General features: G+C 48.7%; 1 protein-coding gene across 1 annotated transcript; it reads left to right on the forward strand.

The window, feature by feature from the left end:
- Nucleotides 1-6186: 6186 nt before the first annotated feature.
- Nucleotides 6187-6576, forward strand: LOC146041525 (histone H2A type 2-B-like). The gene has a single exon (XM_083161487.1). It carries the CDS (start codon nucleotides 6187-6189, stop codon nucleotides 6574-6576), a length of 390 nt encoding a protein of 129 aa, XP_083017613.1.
- Nucleotides 6577-22829: the final 16253 nt, after the last annotated feature.

Genomic DNA, 22829 nt, shown 5'->3' on the forward strand with positions numbered 1-22829 from the left:
CCATTATCTCTGTGCCCTAGTGGTAGTGGTGGATTTTGCCTATGGGCTGCAGGACGGCAGCCCCCATAGAAAAATCTGCCACCATGCTCAGCATCAGTGAGCCAGATGACGTCTAAGTCTGCACTGGCTCACTGTGACTGGCAATGACTTCTTATTGGACATCCTACCTGCCAGTCACCTGCAGTAAAGGCAGTTCCATTGGGATGTGTTCTCTCCCACAAGGACTGCCAGGCCAGGCTGCAATAGACAGATAGTTGGTTTCATGTCAGAAGCCACTCCCTACCTTACCGTGCAGCCCTAGCCAGCTTCTATGGGCTGCAGTCGATGCAGACCATAGAAGCCAGGCTTTTGTGCATGCTCCAGGACCAATGCCTGTCAACGCATTGTGCAGTGCCGGGACTCTGGGTGGCAGCAGCTATATGGCAGTGTGGCCAGCGGCAGCCACCTTTCTACACTCACGTAGGAGCCTCCACTGGCACCAGGGCTGTTTGTACTCAGTGGATCATGGTTTTATGTCCTCGGTGGAGAACAGAACTGATGCCGGGCTGACCTGTGGCTAGTTGAACAATTTCAGAGGGACCACAACATTGCAGGTCTCCCTCTATATAAACACTAGCCCTAGTTCATGCCTACAGTTAGAAGAGGAAAAGAGGAATATTTGCCTACCTACCTCACTGCCTTGGGGGTGCCCAGGAAACTTATGACAGGAGGGCCCAAGAGGAAGGCTGTGGTGGTGGGGTGGGTTATATTCGATTATGCATTTCTCCCAACATGACGCATTCCAGCTCATGAAACCTACACTTCTGCTTAGATTCTGACAACCTGGTTCTGCTGCTGCTTAAGAGGGACAGCTAGTAGTCTGTGCACTCCAGGGGGAGCCCAGGTTACATTATGCTCTGTGCCTCCCTCCCCCTACCTTAATCTGTCTATGGTACAGGTAGCTGTATGCTTACAGAGTGCAGTCAGTCACAGACTAGCGTCTGCTGCTGGTTGGAGGAGATCAGGTTGCAGACTGGCAGTTTAAAATCTATTTGAAGGAGAGATTTTTTTAATGCAAATATACCAGGTCCTTCTCATTTGCATAATTTGCATAGCTTTGCCTGACTTGTCGTTGGTTCAGGATTACCCAGAAAATGTGACCAACGCTGCAATTATTAACCCTTTCATGGCACAAGCACACAGTACATTCTATGGTGCACGCAGCCCATGATGTAACAAATTCAGGTGTGATTGGTGCCTGGACTCAGAATGCTTATTTACCAAGATGTACAGAGCTCCATTCTTGGAGCAAAGTCACACAATATGTAATATTAAGTTACTTTATATACCACAGCTATCTTCAGGCATATAGGTGGTGATGATTGTAATAATATATCCCATTATCCTCCATTATGTACCTACGCTCCTCTACGCTTGGTAACTAACTATAGTTACCAACTTTCTGGGAGTTTCTTAGAGACTCCTGGGATAGTGGGCCCAGCTCAGTCAGGAAGTGGGGGGTCTAGGTGATTGATGATAGAGTCATTGAATTATGGTGGCAACCTTCACTGTACAATTTCACCAAACCCATCTTTGGGGCCTTTGTTTAACCCTTAGGAGTGCCAACATCTGTGAGAGATGAACAAACTATCCACTAAAAATGACAACATCCCTTTGAGAGATATGCAAAATATCGGCTAAAAATGCCAGCATCGCTCACATTTGTTATACAAATTCAAATAAAAAAATTTACAAAAAAAAATTATATTTCCTATATAAGGTAAATATTAAAGGTCATTATGATGAAAAAAATGTTTGCTTTTCAATTTTCACACCAATGTTGACAAATTCAGTTTGTAGTCAAAGGGTTTAGCAACTGCACCACCATGTCTGTGACTCTCCATGTTACTGGATGCCTTTCTGAGGTTTCAACTTGGGTATCATCTCACCGCCCCAAACCTAATATTTACAGAATTATTCTATTTCCACTGATAGTAGTTTATAACCTCATATTTCTATAATTGTTCAACAATCAATCCTAGCCTAGAAGCTCGCTGCCTAGGTCTCCTCTTTGACTCTGAACTATTCTTTGTTTCCCACACAAAGGGCCAGATGTATCAACCTACAAAAAGTGATAAAGTGAAGAGTGATCACAACCAGCCAATCAGCTCCTAGCTGTAATTTTTTAAACCCAGCCTGTGACATGGCAGGTAGGAGCTCATTGGCTGGCGGTTTATCACTCTTCATTTTCTCAATTTTTGAAGCTTGATACATCTGGCCCTCAATCTGTCTCAAAATCTTGTTCCATGCATCTCAAAAACATATTCAAACTACACCCATACATTACACAAGACAGTGAAAAATCTCTAATCCATGCTCTTAATAATCGCAAATGTGATTATTAACAATGCGAATAACGGTGATGTGTGGCGGGATGTACCGTCAGTGTTAAGTGCATTCTGCACTATGCCAGATCACAGTGCCCCTTGTTCATACTGTGCCACATTAAAATGCCCTCTCGTTCAAATTATGCCATGTTACAGTGCCCCAATTCATATTATTCCCACTGTAGTGCCACCATGTCATAATGAGCCACATTAAAGATCTTAAGTAACATTACAGTGAAATCCACATTACAATGTGCAGATCAGATTATGATACTTTACAGTCCCCACTCGTTCACATTGTGCCACATTACATTGCTTCCCCATTCAAATTATACCACATTACAGGTGCCCGTCACCATTATACCATCTACTACACTAATGTTCTCAGTGAAAATATAATGTCACACAATTCAGGCTGGGCCATGGATAAGATTGCTTAGCAGGCAAATCTATAAAATTGGTATGCAATGTTATAACCCGGGTCCAGGACCCCTAAGCCTCTGTTCCCTATAGAAATGGTAACCCTTGCATCCACTATAGGTAAGTCCATGGAATTTTTGCAACAGAAGTTATTAAGACAGACAGTTCAGCTATAAAAATGGGAAAGAAAAAAAATGTTTCAATGAATAAAATGGTACTTGTTTAGTTTCTATTGGATGCGATATCGGCGGATCTGATGCAATTTTTGACCTGTTCATAACCCCACTATCCACTACGCATGGAGTTGACTTTATATAGTGTGGCGAGTGCAGTAATCCGCGTCCGCTCGCCACGCTTCGGGCTCGGTGGCTCGCTGCGCTCTCCACACTATATAAAATCAACTCCATGCATAGGGGATAGTGGGGTTATGAACAGGTAAAAAACGGATCGCATCGGATCGGCCAATATATAGGCCGATATCGCATCCGATATATCGCCCATCGTGAAACTAAGTACCAAAAAAAATAATCTCTTGGCAATGACAGGGAGTCAACTGCTAGTATTTTTATATTATTATTAACTTTATTATATAACTTTACCAAATGGATTTATAGCACTGTACAGAGGGATCACCCTTTGTTCATCCTTTGGGCATGTTATGTCTTTTTGTCTCGGCGCACCTTTTGCCGAGACAGGGATACTCGAGCGTCTCACACACACGCACGTCCCATTGCCGCAAATGGGACGCGCAAGTGTCTCACACACACACTCTTGGGACATTCTTGGTGAATGGTGCGGTGAGACGGAAAGACATGGGATCAACAAAGGTGGACCCATCTGTACACACTGGATGGAACATGGATGATCAAGCAAGACACTTTTATAGACTCAGCTTTACATATATATATTTACAAATATACATCATATTTACCAAAATTCCAGCTGCCCCCTCCGGGAGAGAACTGCCTGAAGTCGGCGAAGGAGGAGAGAGCGCTATTCTCCGTGGCATCATGGCAGCCACGCCCTACTCTACAATGTCTAGAGTACCAGCAGTGTGGGGGCGGGGCTACGATGACGCATTTCACCACGAAACGCATTAGGGCTCCCGGGCCGCCCACTTTTATTGTTGGTTGTAGGCGGTATGGAAGGGGGGGGGGGGGGGATAAGGCTGTGTGCAGTGGGAGCCAGGTTAATTTTCCCAGGGGCCAGAAGGGCTACTGGATTTTCAGGAGCCCCCAGCCGTCCCAGGAGGGTAGGTACGGTATGGATCGCACACAGTATGTGAATAATTGCAAACTGCAGATTACAGAAATTTTTGGAGTCAACAAGAGGAGAAAGGGCCTCGCTCCCAAGAGCTCCCATTCTATAGGTCTATGGCAATGTACAGTATATCTCTAGTTCACACGTACACATCTCCGAACATCCCCATAAATTCCTGTCTCCCCAGTCTCCTATAAGGGAAGTAATCTCTTTATTCTGCTTTTCAATGCGGAACTGCAGCGGGAGAAGGCTTCCTGGGTGTCGGAATGCCAGTGACTGACACAAGCTATTCTTATCTTTAAGAGAGGAGATTAGGAGGTTTGAGGACAAAAGGCGGAATTCTAGTATAGTGCAATTTATAGCAAGGGCCAGCAATTGTCATTACAAACTAGAGCAGGTCTCAGTAAGTGCTTTTTGCCTTGTGAGGCAGAGATATCAGATTTAAACGGTATGCAAATGTGCAACCGTGGTCAAGTGAATGAATGGGGAACTTTCACGATAAACAGCTTTGAGGCTGTGTCGCTCATGCAAATAATGAGGTGCGGTTACAGATACAGTCTGTTAGGTACAGAAGTTGTCTTTTACTGGCTGGAGTCAGGGTAATCGCTAAATCATAGTTGCCTACCATCCTGCATTCTGCAGGAGACTCCTTGAAATAGCAGCAATCTCCCTCTCTCCCTCATTAGTCTAGCAATCTCCCTCATTTCACCTAGCCCACATTACACTGTTACATCATAGTTACCTACCTTCCTGCATTCTGCAAGAGACTCCCTGACATAGCAGCAATCTCCCTCTCTCCCTCATTAGTCTAGCAATCTCCCTCATTTCACCTAGCCCACATTACACTGTTATATTTTGGGAAAAAGGAATGAGAGACAGATATATTCACATTGAATCATCAGCGCCATTTCCCAGCACTTTACCAAGTATAGTAGCTCTTACTTACTGCTTTGGGGCTCATCTACATTTGGATATAAGCCATTATAAAAGATTCCTCTCAGATGTATCAGTACACACCCACGCTTCTAGGTGCCACGTTCACAATCTCTTTTCACAATGTCTCCATACTGTATATGGAACTAGACACGCCCTTTGGGTGGAGCATGACACACCGCTCAAAATTCTGTGCAAAATTCTACTGCCAACTATAATCTCCCTGAAACTAGTTTTCAAAAGTAGGCAAGTATGCATTAAATGCAGGTGTTTTCACAGGAAAGGGATCATTGGATAGACAGTAACTAGGTTGACAAGCATTTAGGTTGACACCACTAGGTCAACACACATTAGGTCAAAGCATTAGGTTGACGTAAGCATTAGGCCGACATAGGGAAGGTCGATAGTCAAAAGGTCGACATGACCTTTTCCGTTTTTTTTTATCCCATATGTTGACATAGTCACCATGGACACCGACTAAGTGTACCGCTGCGCTCGCCATGCTTTGAGCACGGCGCCTCGCTGAGCCTGGCACACTATTATATTCTCCCTCCACACCGTAGTGGATGGTAGGGTATGAAATACCGCCTGTCGGCACATGTTGGCTCAAAAAAAAAAAAACGTGAAAAGACTCACGTCGACTTCTTGGCTGTCAGTGTTGTCAGCCCCTATGCTGCCTCTACATTGCGTAGGGTGGAAGGTGTTTTGGAAATATTTTGTGTGCAAATGATTTTGACGGGCTGGTAACTAAATAGTATATGATAAAAATGATATAAGAAGTGAGACAAACCTGTCTGTGTTCCTCCCAACTCCTGACAGCACCACTTTTAGCCTAAATACAGAAGATACTCAATAGAAAGCCGCCTGTATGTAGAAGATGTGCACATTTGGGTGTGTGTCATCCAATGGCCCTGCTTACTTGGCAGTCACCCTGCCCCAACCTTGTCCTACATACTGGCTTTGAGTTACGTCCTGTTCTTCCATAGACAGCTGCTGTAATGTTACCCCCTTTAAACTGCACTTTTTACCTGTTATTTTTCAGTTTTTTTACTGTTTTAAAACGGTAATTTGTGCAGTATGAAAGGTGCAGAGTGAATTTACCGGTTCTATTGAACTGGTATTTCTAAACGGTAATAAAGCAGGGTCCTACCCGTTTCAGACCTGTTTTTTTTTATCCATTGTGAACGCGCCCATTGAACATTTTAGCATGTCAGGAAGAGGCAAACAAGGCGGCAAGACCCGGGCAAAGGCCAAGACTCGCTCATCTCGTGCCGGTCTACAGTTCCCGGTTGGTCGCGTTCACCGTCTGCTGAGAAAGGAAAATTATGCGGAGCGTGTGGGAGCCGGTGCTCCCGTCTATCTGGCCGCGGTGGAATATCTGACGGCTGAGATTCTGGAGCTCGCCGGTAACGCTGCCCGCGACAACAAGAAGACCCGCATCATCCCCCGCCACCTGCAGCTGGCTGTGCGCAACGATGAAGAGCTCAATAAGTTGCTGGGTGGAGTGACCATCGCCCAGGGAGGCGTACTGCCCAATATCCAGGCCGTGTTGCTGCCCAAGAAGACCGAGAGCCACAAGCCAGCCAAGAGCAAGTGATGTGACCGTCAGATGTTTTCTCAATCTATACCTCATCTCTTGGCAAACTAATCAGCACCTTTGGATTTCAGTATCATCTGTATGCGGATGATACTCAGCTCTACCTATCCTCCCCGGACCTGTCCCCATCTGTATTGAGCCGTGTCTCTGAATGCCTTTCTGCTGTTTCATCCTGGATGTCCTCTCGCCACCTCAAACTTAATATCTCAAAAACAGAATTAATTATATTTCCCCCAATAAATAGTAGTTACCAACCTGATATCTCTATCGCTGTTGAGAAGATGACAATCACTCCCACCTCTCAAGCTCGCTGCCTAGGTGTTATCCTTGACTCAGAACTTTCCTTTGTACCCCACATTCAATCTGTCTCAAAATCATGCCACATGCACCTAAAAAACATATTTTAAAATTCGCCCTTACCTTACACAAGACACTGCAAAAACTCTAATCCATGCTCTCATCATCTCACGCATTGATTATTGCAATAGTCTCCTTATTGGCCTTCCCCAATACAGACTCTCACCACTACAGTCCATTATGAATGCAGCTGCAAGGCTAATCTTCCTAGCCAGACGTTCATCGTCTGCAAAGCTACTCTGTCAGTCACTTCACTGGTTACCTGTATTCTACCGTATTCAATACAAAATTCTTTTACTTACACACAAAGCCATAAACCAAACTACACCAACATACATATCTTCTCTTATCTCAAAATATCATCCAACACGACCTCTACGCTCCTCCCAAGATCTGCGTCTCTCATCCACACTCATTACTCGCTCCCATTCCCGACTGCAGGACTTTCTTCGGGCTGCCACCCACTCTGTGGAATGCCCTCCCAAGCACAATAAGACTCTCCTCCAGTCTCCAAACCTAGAAGCGTTCCCTGAAGACTCATCTCTTCAGGCAAGCTTATCAAATTCCAGAACCAGTCATAGAACCTTGCGTTCTGGTGGAATCGATGCAATAAAGAATACAGTATCTATCTTTATGTATCAATGCCTATTTCCCTATAGATTGTAAGCTTGCGAGCAGGGCCCTCCTACATTTTGACTGTCTGTAAATACCCTGTTTTGTTGTATCACTGTCTGCCATTGTAAAGCGCAACGGAATATGCTGCGCTATATAAGAAACTGTTAATAAATAAATAAATAAGGAACAAAAACTGCATTGAAATACTGTTTAAAGACATGCGATGTGAAAGGGGTTTTAGCTGGCAGACCCGTTATTAGAAACTTTTGAAAATACCTGGTCAAAGCCAGTTTTGCGGTCTGAAAGCAGCATAAGACTAGTCCTGGGGCCGTGACCTGCATGCTCACTTCCTTGGAGGGTCCCAGGTGAAAGCCAAGGTCAGATTATTATCACCTTGGATTATGGTGGTAACCAGAATGTGCTTAATGCACTTCTACCCCTGATAATATACCAGCACAAGTGAGAAACAATATCTGCTGCCAATAGGAATAAGAAATAAATCCTTGGACATAAATAAAGAAAAAATGTTTGGGAAAGAGTATAAAAAAATAAATAAGGAACAAATCAGCCCCTAACTGCCAAGTTACAGGCTGTGTTTGAGAAATGACAGTTATGAGCCAATTGGCGGTGGTGGTGCATATGCGCCGTTAAGGCTGCAGAGTGATATCACAGGGACAGAATGCTTGTGAATTCCTACAGTATTTTACTGCATGTTTTGTTCATGGATTAATTCATATACTGTACAAATGCTGATCTCCAATTACCCCCTTACATTAATGTACAGAGCTGTCCACCGAGCAGTACAGGAGACTCAGTGTTCGCAGATTTTACAAACTTCTCAGTTAGGGGCGGGACTTGTCCCATTAAGTTTAGGAATGATATGCAGTAGGACGCAGGATACCTTCATCAAGATAGATGCTCCAGGTAAATTCCAAGGAGAGATCTTTGCAAAGACCAGATGTAACTTGTTAGAATTAGTGCTGTATCACTGTTTTAAATAAGATAAATACCGGCGTATACTGTATACCCCGAGTTTTACACCATGGGGGAAATTTACTAAGCTAAATTCGTAAAAAAAAAAGGTGTATTCGTAGGCATAAATACACCTTTTTTTAAACATTCGTATTTTCGGGATTTACTATCCCGAAAATATGTCAATTCATACTCCTATGGATGGGACATTCGTATTTGTATTTACAAATACGAATGTCTACACCATCGATTTACTAAGCGGCCGTATAGAAAATACGGCCGCTAATGGCCACGAAAATATGGCAGAAAAATACACCTTATTTTCCTGTCGTATTTGGCTTCAGTGTAAAAAAATAAAATCGAATAAATAAAAAAAACGGCGTGGGGTCCCCCCCCCACAGCCGTAACCAGCACCAGGCCGACAGAGCCGGGCCGGTAATTAAAAATCAGGGAACCAAGCAAATAGGGGTTCCCTGATTTTTAACAACCAGCCCCAGGCTCCAGGTCCAGGGCTGGTTCCCAAAATAGGGGGGACAAAATGACTAGCCGTCCCCCGTATTTTAAAAACCAGCCCCAGGCTCAACCAGCCAGCAGGGTAATGCCACAGCCGGGGGGAGACTTTTTATACAAGTCCCCCTGGCCAAAGCATTAACCCTTTGACCAGTCAGCCTGGCCAGGGGCCCTGTGGGAGTGGGGACCCCCCAATAAAGGGGTCCCCCCCTCCAGGACTTACCTGACCAGGCTGAAGCCTGGTGCTGTCGTCTATGCCCCTGGGTGGTGGGTATCGAGCTGATTGTGTGTAAAAAAATAGAATAAACTATTGTTTTTAACTGTGGAACTATGAGTCCCAGCAAGCCTACCCTGCAAGCTGGGACTTGGAGAACCACAAGTCCCAGCCTGCTGGGCATTAAAGGGCCCGCTGGGTCTTGTAGTTCCACAGTTAAAAAAATAGTTAAATAAACACACACTGACCACACCAGAAAAACAAAACGTTAATACATACATAACACACATACTGATACTTACCTATCTTGATCCCGTCGGTAGGTCCCTGGGTCCCGGGTCCCTGGCTCCGGTGTCCGGGTCCGGGGGTCGGTGTCCGGTCTGAAGAAATCCATGGTGGACCTGTGGAAGGAAATCCTACTCACCCAGGTCCTACATGGAAGTTCTTCAGTGTTGATCCGCCGTAATCCAGGACTTCTTCCAGGTTCTTCAAGCTGCCGGCGACTCCGGCAGCTCCCCGCAGCGGACTGAGAGGCGCAGAGATGTTTCATCTTCCGCGCCTCTCATCAGAATGATTCTATTGGCTGCTCAGCAGCCAATCAGAAGCGCCGCTGAGCAGCCAATAGAATCATTCTGATGAGAGGCGCGGAAGATGAAACATCTCTGCACCTCTCAGTCCGCTGCGGGAAGAACCTGGAAGAAGTCCTGGACTACGGCGGATCAACACTGAAGAACTTCCATGGAGGACCTGGGTGAGTAGGCTTTCCTTCCACAGGTCCACCATGGATTTCTTCGGACCGGACACCGACCCCGGACACCGGACACAAGAGCCAGGGACCCGGGACCCAGGGACCTACCTACGGGATCAAGATAGATAAGTATCAGTATGTGTTTTATGTATGTATTAAAGTTTTATTTTTCTGGTGTGGTCAGTGTGTGTATATTTAACTATTTTTTTAACTGTGGAACTACAAGACCCAGCGGGCCCTTTAATGCCCTGCAGGCTGGGACTTGTGGTTCTCCAAGTCCCCGCTTGCAGGGAAGGCTTGCTGGGACTCATAGTTCCACAGTTAAAAACAATAGTTTATTCTATTTTTTTCTCATCTCTCCTGGAACCCGGGAGAGGCAGAGCTCGATGCCCACCGCCCAGGGGCATCGAGGACAGCACCAGGCTTCAGCCTGGTCAGGTAAGTCCTGGAGGGGGGGGACCCCTTTATTAGGGGGGTCCCCACTCCCCCAGGGCCCCTGGCCAGGCTGACTGGTCAGAGTGTAATGCTTTGGCTGGGGGGACTTGTATAAAAAGTCTCCCCCCGGCTGTGGCATTACCCTGCTGGCTGGTTGAGCCTGGGGCTGGTTCTTAAAATACAGGGGACCCCTAGTCATTTTGTCCCCCATATTTTGGGAACCAGCCCTGGACCTGGAGCCTGGGGCTGGTTGTTAAAAATCAGGGAACCCCTATTTGTCGGGTTCCCTGATTTTTAATTACCGGCCCCAGCTCTGTCAGCCTGGTGCTGGTTACGGCTGTGGGGGGGACCCCACTCCGTTTTATTTATTTATTTTTCTTTTTTTTTATTACACCTTGCAGCCTGCACAGATCTGACTGATCCATGCAGAATGCCTACACTAATTCGTATTAGTGGCCGTATATACGGCCGCTAATATGAATTAATACAACATCAGAGGGTTACAAAGCAGTCGTATTTGACTGCTTTGTAAATCCCCCTCCGGAACACAACAAAGCATACGAGGTATGCAGTCGTATTAATTCGTATTAAAAATACGAATGCAACTTTTTGCATTCGTATTCTTAGTAAATTTCCCACCATGTGTCTTGTAGACATACATCATCGCTTCTAAACAAATCAATAAATAAAAATGTACTACAGGTACAGTAGCTTGTTTTGTCATATTTACTGATGGATGCAATAGAAAAAAAATATCTAGAATCAGGTTGCTATAGACAACACCACTACTTTTTAATTTAAGAAGCTATTGTAAATAAGGGATATATGTAATATCCCAGTGGTGATGATGGAAGCGTTCAAAAAAGTGACCCCAGCAGGGAAGGCTCCAGAGGTGGAGCTGCAGCGCAGTTCAAAATTCAAGTAGGGGAGGCACAGCAACTGCCACTAACTGCCATTCCAAACTGACTTACTGGCAGTTGGTGTGGCTACCCTATTTGAATTTTGGACTGTGCTGAGGCACTGAACCCCAGCACCTCGATACGGAGAATCCCAACAGGGTCTCTGTAAGTGTGCTAACCTTCTCCCCCTACCCCCCTTGCCCTAATCCTCCCTTGCAGCAGCCTATCCCTCCCCCACTGCAGCCTGACGCTAATGTAAAAGTGAAAGTGTGGAGGCGCTGTCACTCGCTCTGTCTTATTTATGAACAGGCAGTTATTAATCATAAAAATAATCCTTCACTATATAAAGTAAAGGTATAAACCAAGCGCACATTATATTGTGTCCCACCGTGCTCAGCATATTTTTATTACATTGCATAGTGAATATTAATCATCCGTGGTTTTTTTGTAATAATAAAAACAGACATTCGATATGCAATGTAATAAAAATGCGCTGCGCAAGGGGGGCCCCATAGATGTCAGTTTACTGGGGCCCCAAGATTCCTGTTGCACATATTTGCGCATGCATAAACCCACACCATCGGCCGAGGGAGCAAATTCGGACCTGAATCGCCCCCTTTGAAAGGTGCTGTAGCCCAGGGTAGGCAGCCGCTGCTGATTCTCAGGCACCGCTAATTACTGTGTTTGTGTACCGCATTATTCTCACCACGTTTATCTTGTGTGGCTGATAACAGGATGATCTTAAGGCCCCCATACACTAGGGCGACTTGTCCTTAGGACAAGTCGCCCCCGACTTCCCCCTGAGCTTCCCCGGCTGCTCCCCGGGGGAGCTTGATTAGACTGGCACTTGATGTGCCATTTTTTACATGTGATAAATCGTCTCGATTTATCACATGTAAAAAAACCCGGGGAGCAGGGGGGGGGGGGGGGGGGCTGGGGACTCTGTGTCCCCCGCTGCTGGGGACGCTGCGGGGGACAGCGTCTGTGTCCCCCAGCGTCTGTGCGGCGAGGCGGTAGAGGGAGCAGGGGGGCTGGGGACGCTGCGGGTGACACGTCTGTGTCCCCCCAGCGTCTGTGCAGCGAGGCGGTAGAGGGAGCAGGGGGGGCTGGGGACGCTGCGGGTGACACGTCTGTGTCCCCCCAGCGTCTGTGCGGCGAGGCGGTAGAGGGAGCGGGGGTGGCTGGGGACGCTGCGGGGGACACAGGCGGCATAGAGCCGGGCAGGGGGAGCCGGCGGGAGCTGTCAATGGTAGAAAAAAAAGCCTATACAATGAATGGGCTGCCTGTGATTGGCTGAGCGCTCTCTCAGCCAATTGCTGACTGGCTGAGAGAGCGCTCAGCCAATCACAGGCCGCCCATGCATTGTATGGGCTTTTTTTTTTTTATTCAATACTGACAGCTCCCGCCGTCTCCCCCTGCGCGGCTCTATGCCGCCTGTGTCCCCCGCAGCGTCCCCAGCCCCCCCTGCTCCCTCTACCGCCGCACTAGGTCCCAAGTCGGGTGGTCGGACGTGCAGCAGGTCCGACCACCCGACGCAGATCCGATGCGCACGGGACCGCGCATCGGATCTGAGGGGACATCCAAACTAGCCGATTTTGGTCCGATTTCTGCCAGATCCGACTGATCTGGCAGAAATCTGACCAAAATCGGCTAGTGTATGAGGTTCTCATCAGTTTCAATGGAACCTTTTTGAAGACATATCATTTGTTTCTGGATATGCAAGGAACGTCCATGGAGTACGTTGGTGTCCTCGCATCTTAGATGCTTTTTGTCTCCGTCTCTCAGTAGTGCTAATTTCCTTAATCTGCCACTTTCACCACACCTTCCCCACAATTACAGCTCTCCGCTTGGACCTTCGAGATGTTGTAAACCCTCCAGTTTCAAGTGGATTAAAGGATAATGGGGTCCTAGAATGCGGTCAGTTAGCTGCTTATTACAGCACTAGGTGATTCATCGCGCCCTACGGGCGCTCTTCACACCGTCGTAAGGGGCTGCGCCCCCTTAATTTGTGAACGTTTGTATATGAGAAATATGGTTAGAATTGTATGAAAGATGCCCTGTATTGCAACTTAGGTGTCCGCGAATCGCGGGAGGGGGGGTCGCGGAGGGTGCCGCGAATTGCAGGAGGGGGGGTCGCGGGGGGTGCCGCGAATTGCAGGAGGGGGGGTTGTGGGGGGGTGGATGCTGCGAATCGCGGGAGGGGAGGGATTGCAGAGAATCGTGGGAGGGGGGTCCCGGGGTGGGTTGCCGCAAATCGCGGGAGGGGGGTTACGGGGGCGGGGGTTGCGGCGAATCATGGTAGGGGGGGTCGCGGGGGGTGTGCCGTGAATCACGGGAGGGGGGGTCACAGGGTGGGGTGCCGAGAATCGCGGGGGGGTGTGTGTGTGCCGTGAATCGCGGGAGTGGGGGTTGCGGGGGGGTGGGGGGGTGTGACGCGAATCGCCACAAGAAAAAATCAACACAGAAAGGTCAACACATGTAAATGTTGACATAAGTGGGGCACTTCATTGGTGTCCATGTCGACACATGAGAATGAATATGAAAACATTTAAAAAATGAAAAAAAAACTTCAAAAACTCATGTCAACCTTTTTCATTGTCGACCATAGCCATGTCAGTGTTTTCCATGTGCAATTTAATTCTGGAGCTTCCGCGAATCGCGGGGGGGTGCCGCGAATTGCGGGAGGGGGGGTCGCGGGGGTGGGTGCCGCAAATCGCGGGAGGGGGGGTTACGGGGCGGGGGTTGCGGCGAATCACGGGAGGGGGGGTCACGGGGTGGGGTGCCGAGAATCGCGGGGGAGGTGTGTGTGTGTTTGCCGTGAATCGTGGGAGTGGGGGGGGTGTGACGCAAATCGCCACAAGAAAAAAATCAACACAGAAAGGTCAACACATGTAAATGTTGACATAAGTGTGGCACTTCATTGGTGTCCATGTCGACACATGAGAATGAATATGAAAATATTCAAAAAATGACAAAAAAACTTCAAAAACTCATGTCAACCTTTTTCATTGTCGACCATAGCCATGTCAGTGTTTTCCATGTGCAATTTAATTCTGGAGCTGCCGCGAATCACGGGGGGGGTGCCGCGAATTGCGGGAGGGGGGGTCGCGGGGGTGGGTGCCGCGAATCGCGGGAGGGCGGGGTTCACAGGGGTTCCGGTGGGGGGTTGCCTCGAATTGCGGGAGGTGGGGGGTCACGGGGGGTGCCGTGAATCACGGGAGGGGGGGTCACGGGGTGGGGTGCCGAGAATCGCGGGGGAGGTGTGTGTGTGTGCCGTGAATCGCGGGAGTGGGGGTTGTGGGGGGGCGGTGTGACGCGAATCGCCACAAGAAAAAATCAACACAGAAAGGTCAACACATGTAAATGTTGACATAAGTGTGCCACTTCATTTGTTGTCCATGTCGACACATGACAATGAATATGAAAAAATTTAAAAAATTAAAAATAAATCTTCAAAAACTCATGTCAACCTTTTTCATTGTCGACCATAGCCATGTCAGTGTTTTGCATGTGCCATTTAATCCTGGGGCTGCTGCGAATTGCGGGGGGGGTGCCGCGAATCGCGGGAGGGGGGTCGCAGGGGGGGTGCCGCCAATCGTGCAAGGGGGGGTCGCGGGGGGGTTCTTTTTGCCGCGAATCGCGGGAGTGAGGTCGCGGGGGGTGTTTTTTCCGCGAATCGGGGGGGGGTCACGGGGGAGGGTTTGCCGCGATTCGCGGGAGGGGGGGTCGCGGGGTGGTGGTTATGCCGCGAATTGCGGGAGGGGTCATGGGGGGGTTCTTTTTGCAGCGAATCGCGGGAGGGGGGGTCGCGGGGGAGCGGGTGTTTTTGCCGCGAATCCCGGGAGGGGGGGGGCGCGCGGGGGGGAGGTTTTGCCGCAAATCGCGGGAGGGGGGCGCTCACCTGGTGGCTGTGGAGTAGCAGTGCTGGGCAACATGGAAAGGCAGTGGGTGTCTGGCACTGTCTGTGGGCTCACTGGGCTGGTTCTCTGTCACATACCTCCCAACATGACCCAATGCTCTGTTTCTAGACTTCCCCTTAATGTATGATTGACATCACCTGTTTAAAACAGGTTAATTTCTCAGAAAGGTGTTCAGCACAGATGAAGGCAATCACACATTAAGAGGAAAGTCCAGGAACAGAGCGTTATAGACACAGACACCCACTTTGAGTGACAGATGTAGCCAAATATATAGGAGACTAGGTGATTCATCGCGCCCTACGGGCGCTCTTCACACCGTCGTAAGGGGCTGCGCCCCCTTAATTTGTGAACGTTTGTATATGAGAAATATGGTTAGAATTGTATGAAAGATGCCCTGTATTGCAACTTAGGTGTCCGCGAATCGCGGGAGGGGGGGTCGCGGAGGGTGCCGCGAATTGCAGGAGGGGGGGTCGCGGGGGGTGCCGCGAATTGCAGGAGGGGGGGGTTGTGGGGGGGTGGATGCTGCGAATCGCGGGAGGGGAGAGATTGCAGAGAATCGCGGGAGGGGGGTCGCGGGGTTTGTTGGCGCAAATCGCGGGAGGGGGGTTAAGGGGGCGGGGGTTGCAGCGAATCATGGTAGGGGGGGTCGCGGGGGGTGTGCCGTGAATCACGGGAGGGGGGGTCACGGGGTGGGGTGCCGAGAATCGCGGGGGGTTGTGTGTGTGCCGTGAATCGCGGGAGTGGGGGTTGCGGGGGGGGTGGGGGGGGGTGTGACGCGAATCGCCACAAGAAAAAATCAACACAGAAAGGTCAACACATGTAAATGTTGACATAAGTGTGGCACTTCATTGGTGTCCATGTCGACACATGAGAATGAATATGAAAACATTCAAAAAATGAAAAAAAAAACTTCAAAAACTCATGTCAACCTTTTTCATTGTCGACCATAGCCATGTCAGTGTTTTCCATGTGCAATTTAATTCTGGAGCTGCCGCGAATCGCGGGGGGGGGGTGCCGCGAATTGCGGGAGGGGGGGTCGTGGGGGTGGGTGCCGCGAATCGCGGGAGGGGGGGTTACGGGGCGGGGGTTGCGGCGAATCATGGGAGGGGGGGTCGCGGGGGTGTGCCGTGAATCACGGGAGGGGGGGTCACGGGTTGGGGTGCCGAGAATCGCGGGGGAGGTGTGTGTGTGTGTGCCTTGAATCGCGGGAGTGGGGGTTGTGGGGGGGGGGGGTGGGGGGGGTGTGACGCAAATCGCCACAAGAAAAAATCAACACAGAAAGGTCAACACATGTAAATGTTGACATAAGTGTGGCACTTCATTGGTGTCCATGTCGACACATGAGAATGAATATGAAAATATTCAAAAGGTACTTGTTTCCTAGAACGGCCACAATCGTGAGTGATCGTGGCTCTTAATTAAGGGACACGATCCTCACGATGTGGCCGATTTTTTACATTTTTTTGCCTTTGATTGACAGAAATCGGGTCAATCGGTCGGTCGCGACCAATTAAAATCGGCCGCGATGCGACCGACCGATTGACCCGATTTTTCCATAGACTTCAATGTTAAAAAATCTTTTAACATTGAAATCGGGAGGATCGTGTCGGTCTTGTGCCATTATAATGGCACAAGATGAGATGGACTTGATTAAGTCCATCTCACATAGGGAAAATTGATAAAAAAGGTGAAATGGGTCAATATGACCCATTTCACATTTTTTATGTGCCCGCCATGACCCCACGATAGACGTGAACCCGAAGCGTGGCGAGCGCAGCGAGCCCGCGAGGGGCGGCGGTACGCGTCCTCCGACCTTTTCATTCCCCTACTATCCACTAGGGCGTGGAGTGAGAATATAATAGTGTGGCGAGCGCAGCGAGCCACCGAGCCCGAAGCGTGGCGAGCGCAGCGAGCCCCGCGAGGGGACGCGTATACCTGTGAAGTTATACGCGTCCCCTCGCGGGGCTCGCTGCGCTCGCCACGCTTCGGGCTCGGTGGCTCGCTGCGCTCGCCACACTATTATATTCTCACTCCACGCCCTAGTGGATAGTAGGGGAATGAAAAGGTCGGAGGACGCGTACCGCCGCCCCTCGCGGGCTCGCTGCGCTCGCCACGCTTCGGGTTCACGTCTATCGTGGGGTCTAGCACACTTAGTAACATTTGGGGGGGCAATTAAAAAAAATCTGGTGAAAAAATAAAAAAATCGGGTGAAAAATCGGCCGATCGGATCGGTCGCATCGCATGCGACCAAATCGCATGCGATGCGACCGATCCGATTTTTTATCTTCCGACCACAACGATCTAAATCGTTGTGGCCGTGCTAGGAAACAAGTACCATTCAAAAAATGAAAAAAAAAACTTCAAAAACTCATGTCAACCTTTTTCATTGTCGACCATAGCCATGTCAGTGTTTTCCATGTGCAATTTAATTCTGGAGCTGCCGCGAATCACGGGGGGTGCCGCGAATTGCGGGAGGGGGGGGGTCGCGGGGTTGGGTGCCGCGAATCGCGGGAAGGCGGGGTTCACAGGGGTTCCGGTGGGGGGTTGCCGTGAATTGCGGGAGGTGGGGGGTCACGGGGGGTGCCGCGAATCGCGGAAGGGGGGGTTGCGGGGGGGTGTGACGCGAATCGCCACAAGAAAAAATCAACACAGAAAGGTCAACACATGTAAATGTTGACATAAGTGTGCCACTTCATTGGTGTCCATGTTGACACATGACAATGAATATGAAAACATTCAAAAAATTAAATAAATCTTCAAAAACTCATGTCAACCTTTTTCATTGTCGACCATAGCCATGTCAGTGTTTTCCATGTGCAATTTAATTCTGGAGCTGCCGCGAATCACGGGGGGGGGTGCCGCGAATTGCGGGAGGGGGGGTCGCGGGGGTGGGTGCCGCGAATCGCGGGAGGGCGGGGTTCACAGGGGTTCCGGTGGGGGGTTGCCGCGAATTGCGGGAGGTGGGGGGTCACGGGGGGTGCCGCGAATCGCGGGAGGGGGGGTTGCGGGGGTGTGACGCGAATCGCCACAAGAAAAAATCAACACAGAAAGGTCAACACATGTAAATGTTGACATAAGTGTGCCACTTCATTGGTGTCCATGTCGACACATGACAATGAATATGAAAAAATTAAAAATAAATCTTCAAAAACTCATGTCAACCTTTTTCATTGTCGACCATAGCCATGTCAGTGTTTTGCATGTGCCATTTAATCCTGGGGCTGCTGCGAATTGCGGGGGGGGGGGTGCCGTGAATCGCGGGAGGGGGGTCGCAGGGGGGGTGCCGCCAATCGTGCAAGGGGGGGTCGCGGGGGGGTTCTTTTTGCCGCGAATCGCAGGAGGGAGGTCGCGGGGGGGTGTTTTTTCCGCGAATCGGGGGGGGGGGGGTCACGGGGGAGGGTTTGCCGCGATTCGCGGGAGGGGGGGTCGCGGGGTGGTGGTTATGCCGCGAATTGCAGGAGGGGTCGTGGGGGGTTCTTTTTGCAGCGAATCGCGGGAGGGGGGGGTCGCGGGGGTGTTTTTGCTGCGAATCGTGGTAGGGGGGGTCGCGGGGGAGCCGGTGTTTTTGCCGCGAATCGCGGGAGGGGGGGGGGGGCGCGGGGGGGGGGAGGTTTTGCCGCAAATCGCGGGAGGGGGGCGCTCACCTGGTGGCTGTGGAGTATCAGTGCTGGGCAACATGGGAAGGCAGTGGGTGTCTGGCACTGTCTGTGGGCTCACTGGGCTGGTTCTCTGTCACATACCTCCCAACATGACCCTCTCTAGGAGGGACACAATGCTCTGTTTCTAGACTTCCCCTTAATGTATGATTGCCATCACCTGTTTTAAACAGGTTAATTTCTCAGAAAGGTGTTCAGCACAGATGAAGGCAATCACACATTAAGAGGAAAGTCCAGGAACAGAGCGTTATAGACACAGACACCCACTTTGAGTGACAGATGTAGCCAAATATATAGGAGATTTCAATCTTAAAAATTGTTACATATAAAACAATCCTAATATATTTGGATACAAATACACGTGTGGCACTAGCAGAGTTTAGCAGAGGGTTTCATAGACGTAAAGCTTCAGTAATGCTTCACCATTGATCTTCACCGTCAGCTATTCTTTTACATCGGAGCTAATACCGTAGGGAGTGAACACGCCCACATGGCAATAGCCACACCCATACAGCACTGGTCATACGTTACGTTCTCCGCTTCTCATAATAGGCCACAAGTCCACGTGGCCAGAGCCAGATTAAGGTCTAAATGGGCCTGGAGCTGAAAATTATCAATGGCCTATTATGCACAATAACAGGGGTTGTGGCCAGCACCTAATAATGTGGGGTGTGACCAGTGTTCTGGTTGGGTGGTCTGCTCATGGGTGTGTCTGTATTTGTGTAAATACTTTCAACTAATTATATATGCCTGGAAAAGGCAGGGGGCTGGCATAAGAAAAATGCAGGGAGATATATTGGCGGGTGCACTCCAAAGGTGCACCCGCAGGATACCGATGTTCTAAGATACTTGCAGGGCGAGGCAGCATTCCAGTCATAAAAAAAATACTGAAAGCCGAAACTTGGTAGACAATATGTCAGCACCTTTTATGTGGGCATCTCCCCCTCTCTCCTTTCTGTTAAATCAGAAGGAGTATAAGCACCAGACAGATTGCCTGAGCTTATTGGGACCTATAACCGGTAGAGATCAACACAGGCCCATATAGACAATTTCCTCGGAATCAATAGAGGATTGTTGATAATCTGCCTTACAACGTTTATATTACCGTGTATATACATTTGTCTATATGTATGTGTGTATATGTTTTGTTAAAATGTCTGTCTAGTCAATTTTTTAAACATGTATTGATTAAAAGTTATATTTTACTATTATAATAATACCTCAACTGGGGATTGTGGAAACTCGGCCTTGGGTTCCCCTTTTCCCCTTGCATTGTATACTAGCAATCAACCAGTAGCTCAATCTTAGTGTCCTTCTCATCCACGAGGAGTACCAATCAGCCAACCTGGCATCACAGAAACAAGTGAAATGTGTGGTCACTTCAACTGATACCTCTATGTAATTATAATCCTAATATTACTTATTGAACACACAGATTACCTTGCGTAATCTGAGATAAAGAGTGCCCCAAAAAAAGAGAGTCTTTCTTCTCCATTTCTCTACAAAATTCACGTTATGCCACACAGATTAAGGCAATATTCACATTATGCCACATGGATTGAGCCAAAATACACACTATACCAAACAGATTGAGCAATAATGCACAATATGCTTCATAAACAGGAGCATTGTGGGCATAAAAAATTTACACCATAATGCCCATTACATGTTAAGCCACACACCATAATGTCTATTACATTTTATGCCAAACAACATAATGCCTATTAAAATTATGCTACACAAGTGCTACTTACCTACATGCTCATTGCCAGGGGTTCAATGCTCGTTGCCATGTGGGATTACATGCTCATTGCCAAGGGGGACACATGCTCATGTAACTGGGGGACAGCCACCGCCGAGCAGAAATGACAGCCATTGACAGCCTGGCAGAGAGCAGGGGGCTGCCCGGCTGTATTTAGAGCACTGCAGGTCCCGGCTATTTGAAATAATACCCCTTTCACACCAGAAAATGCAGGAATTTACCTGGGAATATGGTCTCAGGATCATGCAGGGACATTCCCAGGCTGACCCCTTATACTCCAGCCTAGTCCCTGCATTTTCTGGTGTGAGGGGGAGAGACAACCACTCCCCTCTCCTTACCCCCCTTTAACCAACCAGCTATATCTTAGTAACCAACTGACCCGTTTACATGAGACCAGTATCATATTGAAGAACTTTTGAGTGGGCTTTGAATGATTTTGTTCCCGTGAAACTGGGACGTTTGGTTCCAGATAAATCTGTCTTCAAACAACATGAACAGCCATTAAATTACATTTCAGAAATAAATTAAAAAAAAAACGGTTTTCCCGCAATATCTCTGGAACCAATAAACCCATATGGATCCATCCTGGTATCAGATTGAAGGCCCAGCGATTTGGGGTCGACTGAGATCTGGAGGGGGAACTGGCAGCCATTGGCACCGGGTGGGGGTCGGAATTAGTGGGTCCCATGTTATCCTACGGGGGAAAACGTTCCAGCTTTGCCTGGTGGTATCTCTCGTTCCCGGGGGGCTAGAAACACGGGGCCAGGCTTGTTGGAAAGCCCTGACCCTCAGCCACTCTCCTATTTGGAGAGTGGGCCTGGAGCTGTAGCTCCATCAGGTCCATTGTTAATCCGGCCCTGCATTTACCTTTGCTTTAGGTTGTAAGCTCATAGGCTACTGTATATATCTCATGCCCAGCAAATATTCGGGGGCTATTAAATTTGGTGCCATTCAACATTAATCTCTGAATCCCTTACTGATATGGATCTGTCTCAGCAAGGACTAGGGCAGTAGAGATTCTGGCTGGGCCCAGGTACTTTTCCAGGGGTTTGGCCTAATTGCAGGAGTTGTGGCCATGCAAACTTAAAATACAGGAAACAAATTGTACTTTTAGCACCTCCTTGGTCCAACTGCAGCCCAGCATACAGCAGCATGTGTTGGGTTGGGAAAAACTGCTTCTGCCATGTAATAGGGGCCACACTGGGCCCCTCCATCAGACCTGGGCCATTAATACCTTTTCATCTATAGGCGCCACTAGCAAAGACCACACTAAAGGAATGTTTGGAAGGGCCACCAATGCAATTGGACAGATATCGGTTACCGATACCGTACAGTGTCGTCACCAAGACCCGCTGAACATGCTGGTCTACATGTTGAGCTGACGGGGTGGGGGTGGGAGGTAATTAACGATGCGCAGGAGCTTGCATAGCTAACTATATTGCACCTACACATCAAGTGATATTTTAAACAATATTGCTCATCCCCCCCCCCCCCCCGAGCGATATTGTTTAAAATATCACTTGATGTGTAATGGCAATATCGTTAGCTTTGCGAGCTCCCATGAATCGTTAATGACCCCCCTGTCAGCTGAACATGTAGACCCACATGTTCAGTGGGTCTTGGTGACATCACTGTACGATATCGGTAACCGATATCATTGTGTGTATGCTCGCTATCGTTCACCCAGGAGTTCAGGGTGAAACACTGTCGATATTGGTTAGCGTGTGTGGGCCTTAATACACTGAACTGTTCAACTGAAGTCACAGGGTAAATTGGGCAATAATTGAGCCCTATCCTGGTGCTTAGAAGCCTACCTGAAGTGCTTACCAAGCAGTTAATAGCATCAGTCTAGTGATGAGTTGTTAATCAATAACCTGAGGTTTTCAGAGCAGTGTGAGGGCGGCTGGTAGCACATTGTCATTGTCAGCCAACACAACCATCCCCACAAGAAAGCGGCCTGTCACTGCAGTTACCACGGGGAATCCCATTCATTCAGCAGCAGATGAATAGCTCGCAGAATGAGGCAAGTGGAACTTATTAAATTAGCTCTACCCTGTTCTACTGTGTGCCGCCACTATGTGCCCCCATGAATGGAGAAACTTGACAATCTGATTAGCCAATTACCAACCAGTGTGGTCCTTTCCGTCTGGCTACTGGTCATTTGT

Source organism: Crinia signifera, chromosome 19, assembly GCF_055691185.1.
Source record: "Crinia signifera chromosome 19, ASM5569118v1, whole genome shotgun sequence".
NCBI lineage: Eukaryota > Metazoa > Chordata > Amphibia > Anura > Myobatrachidae > Crinia > Crinia signifera.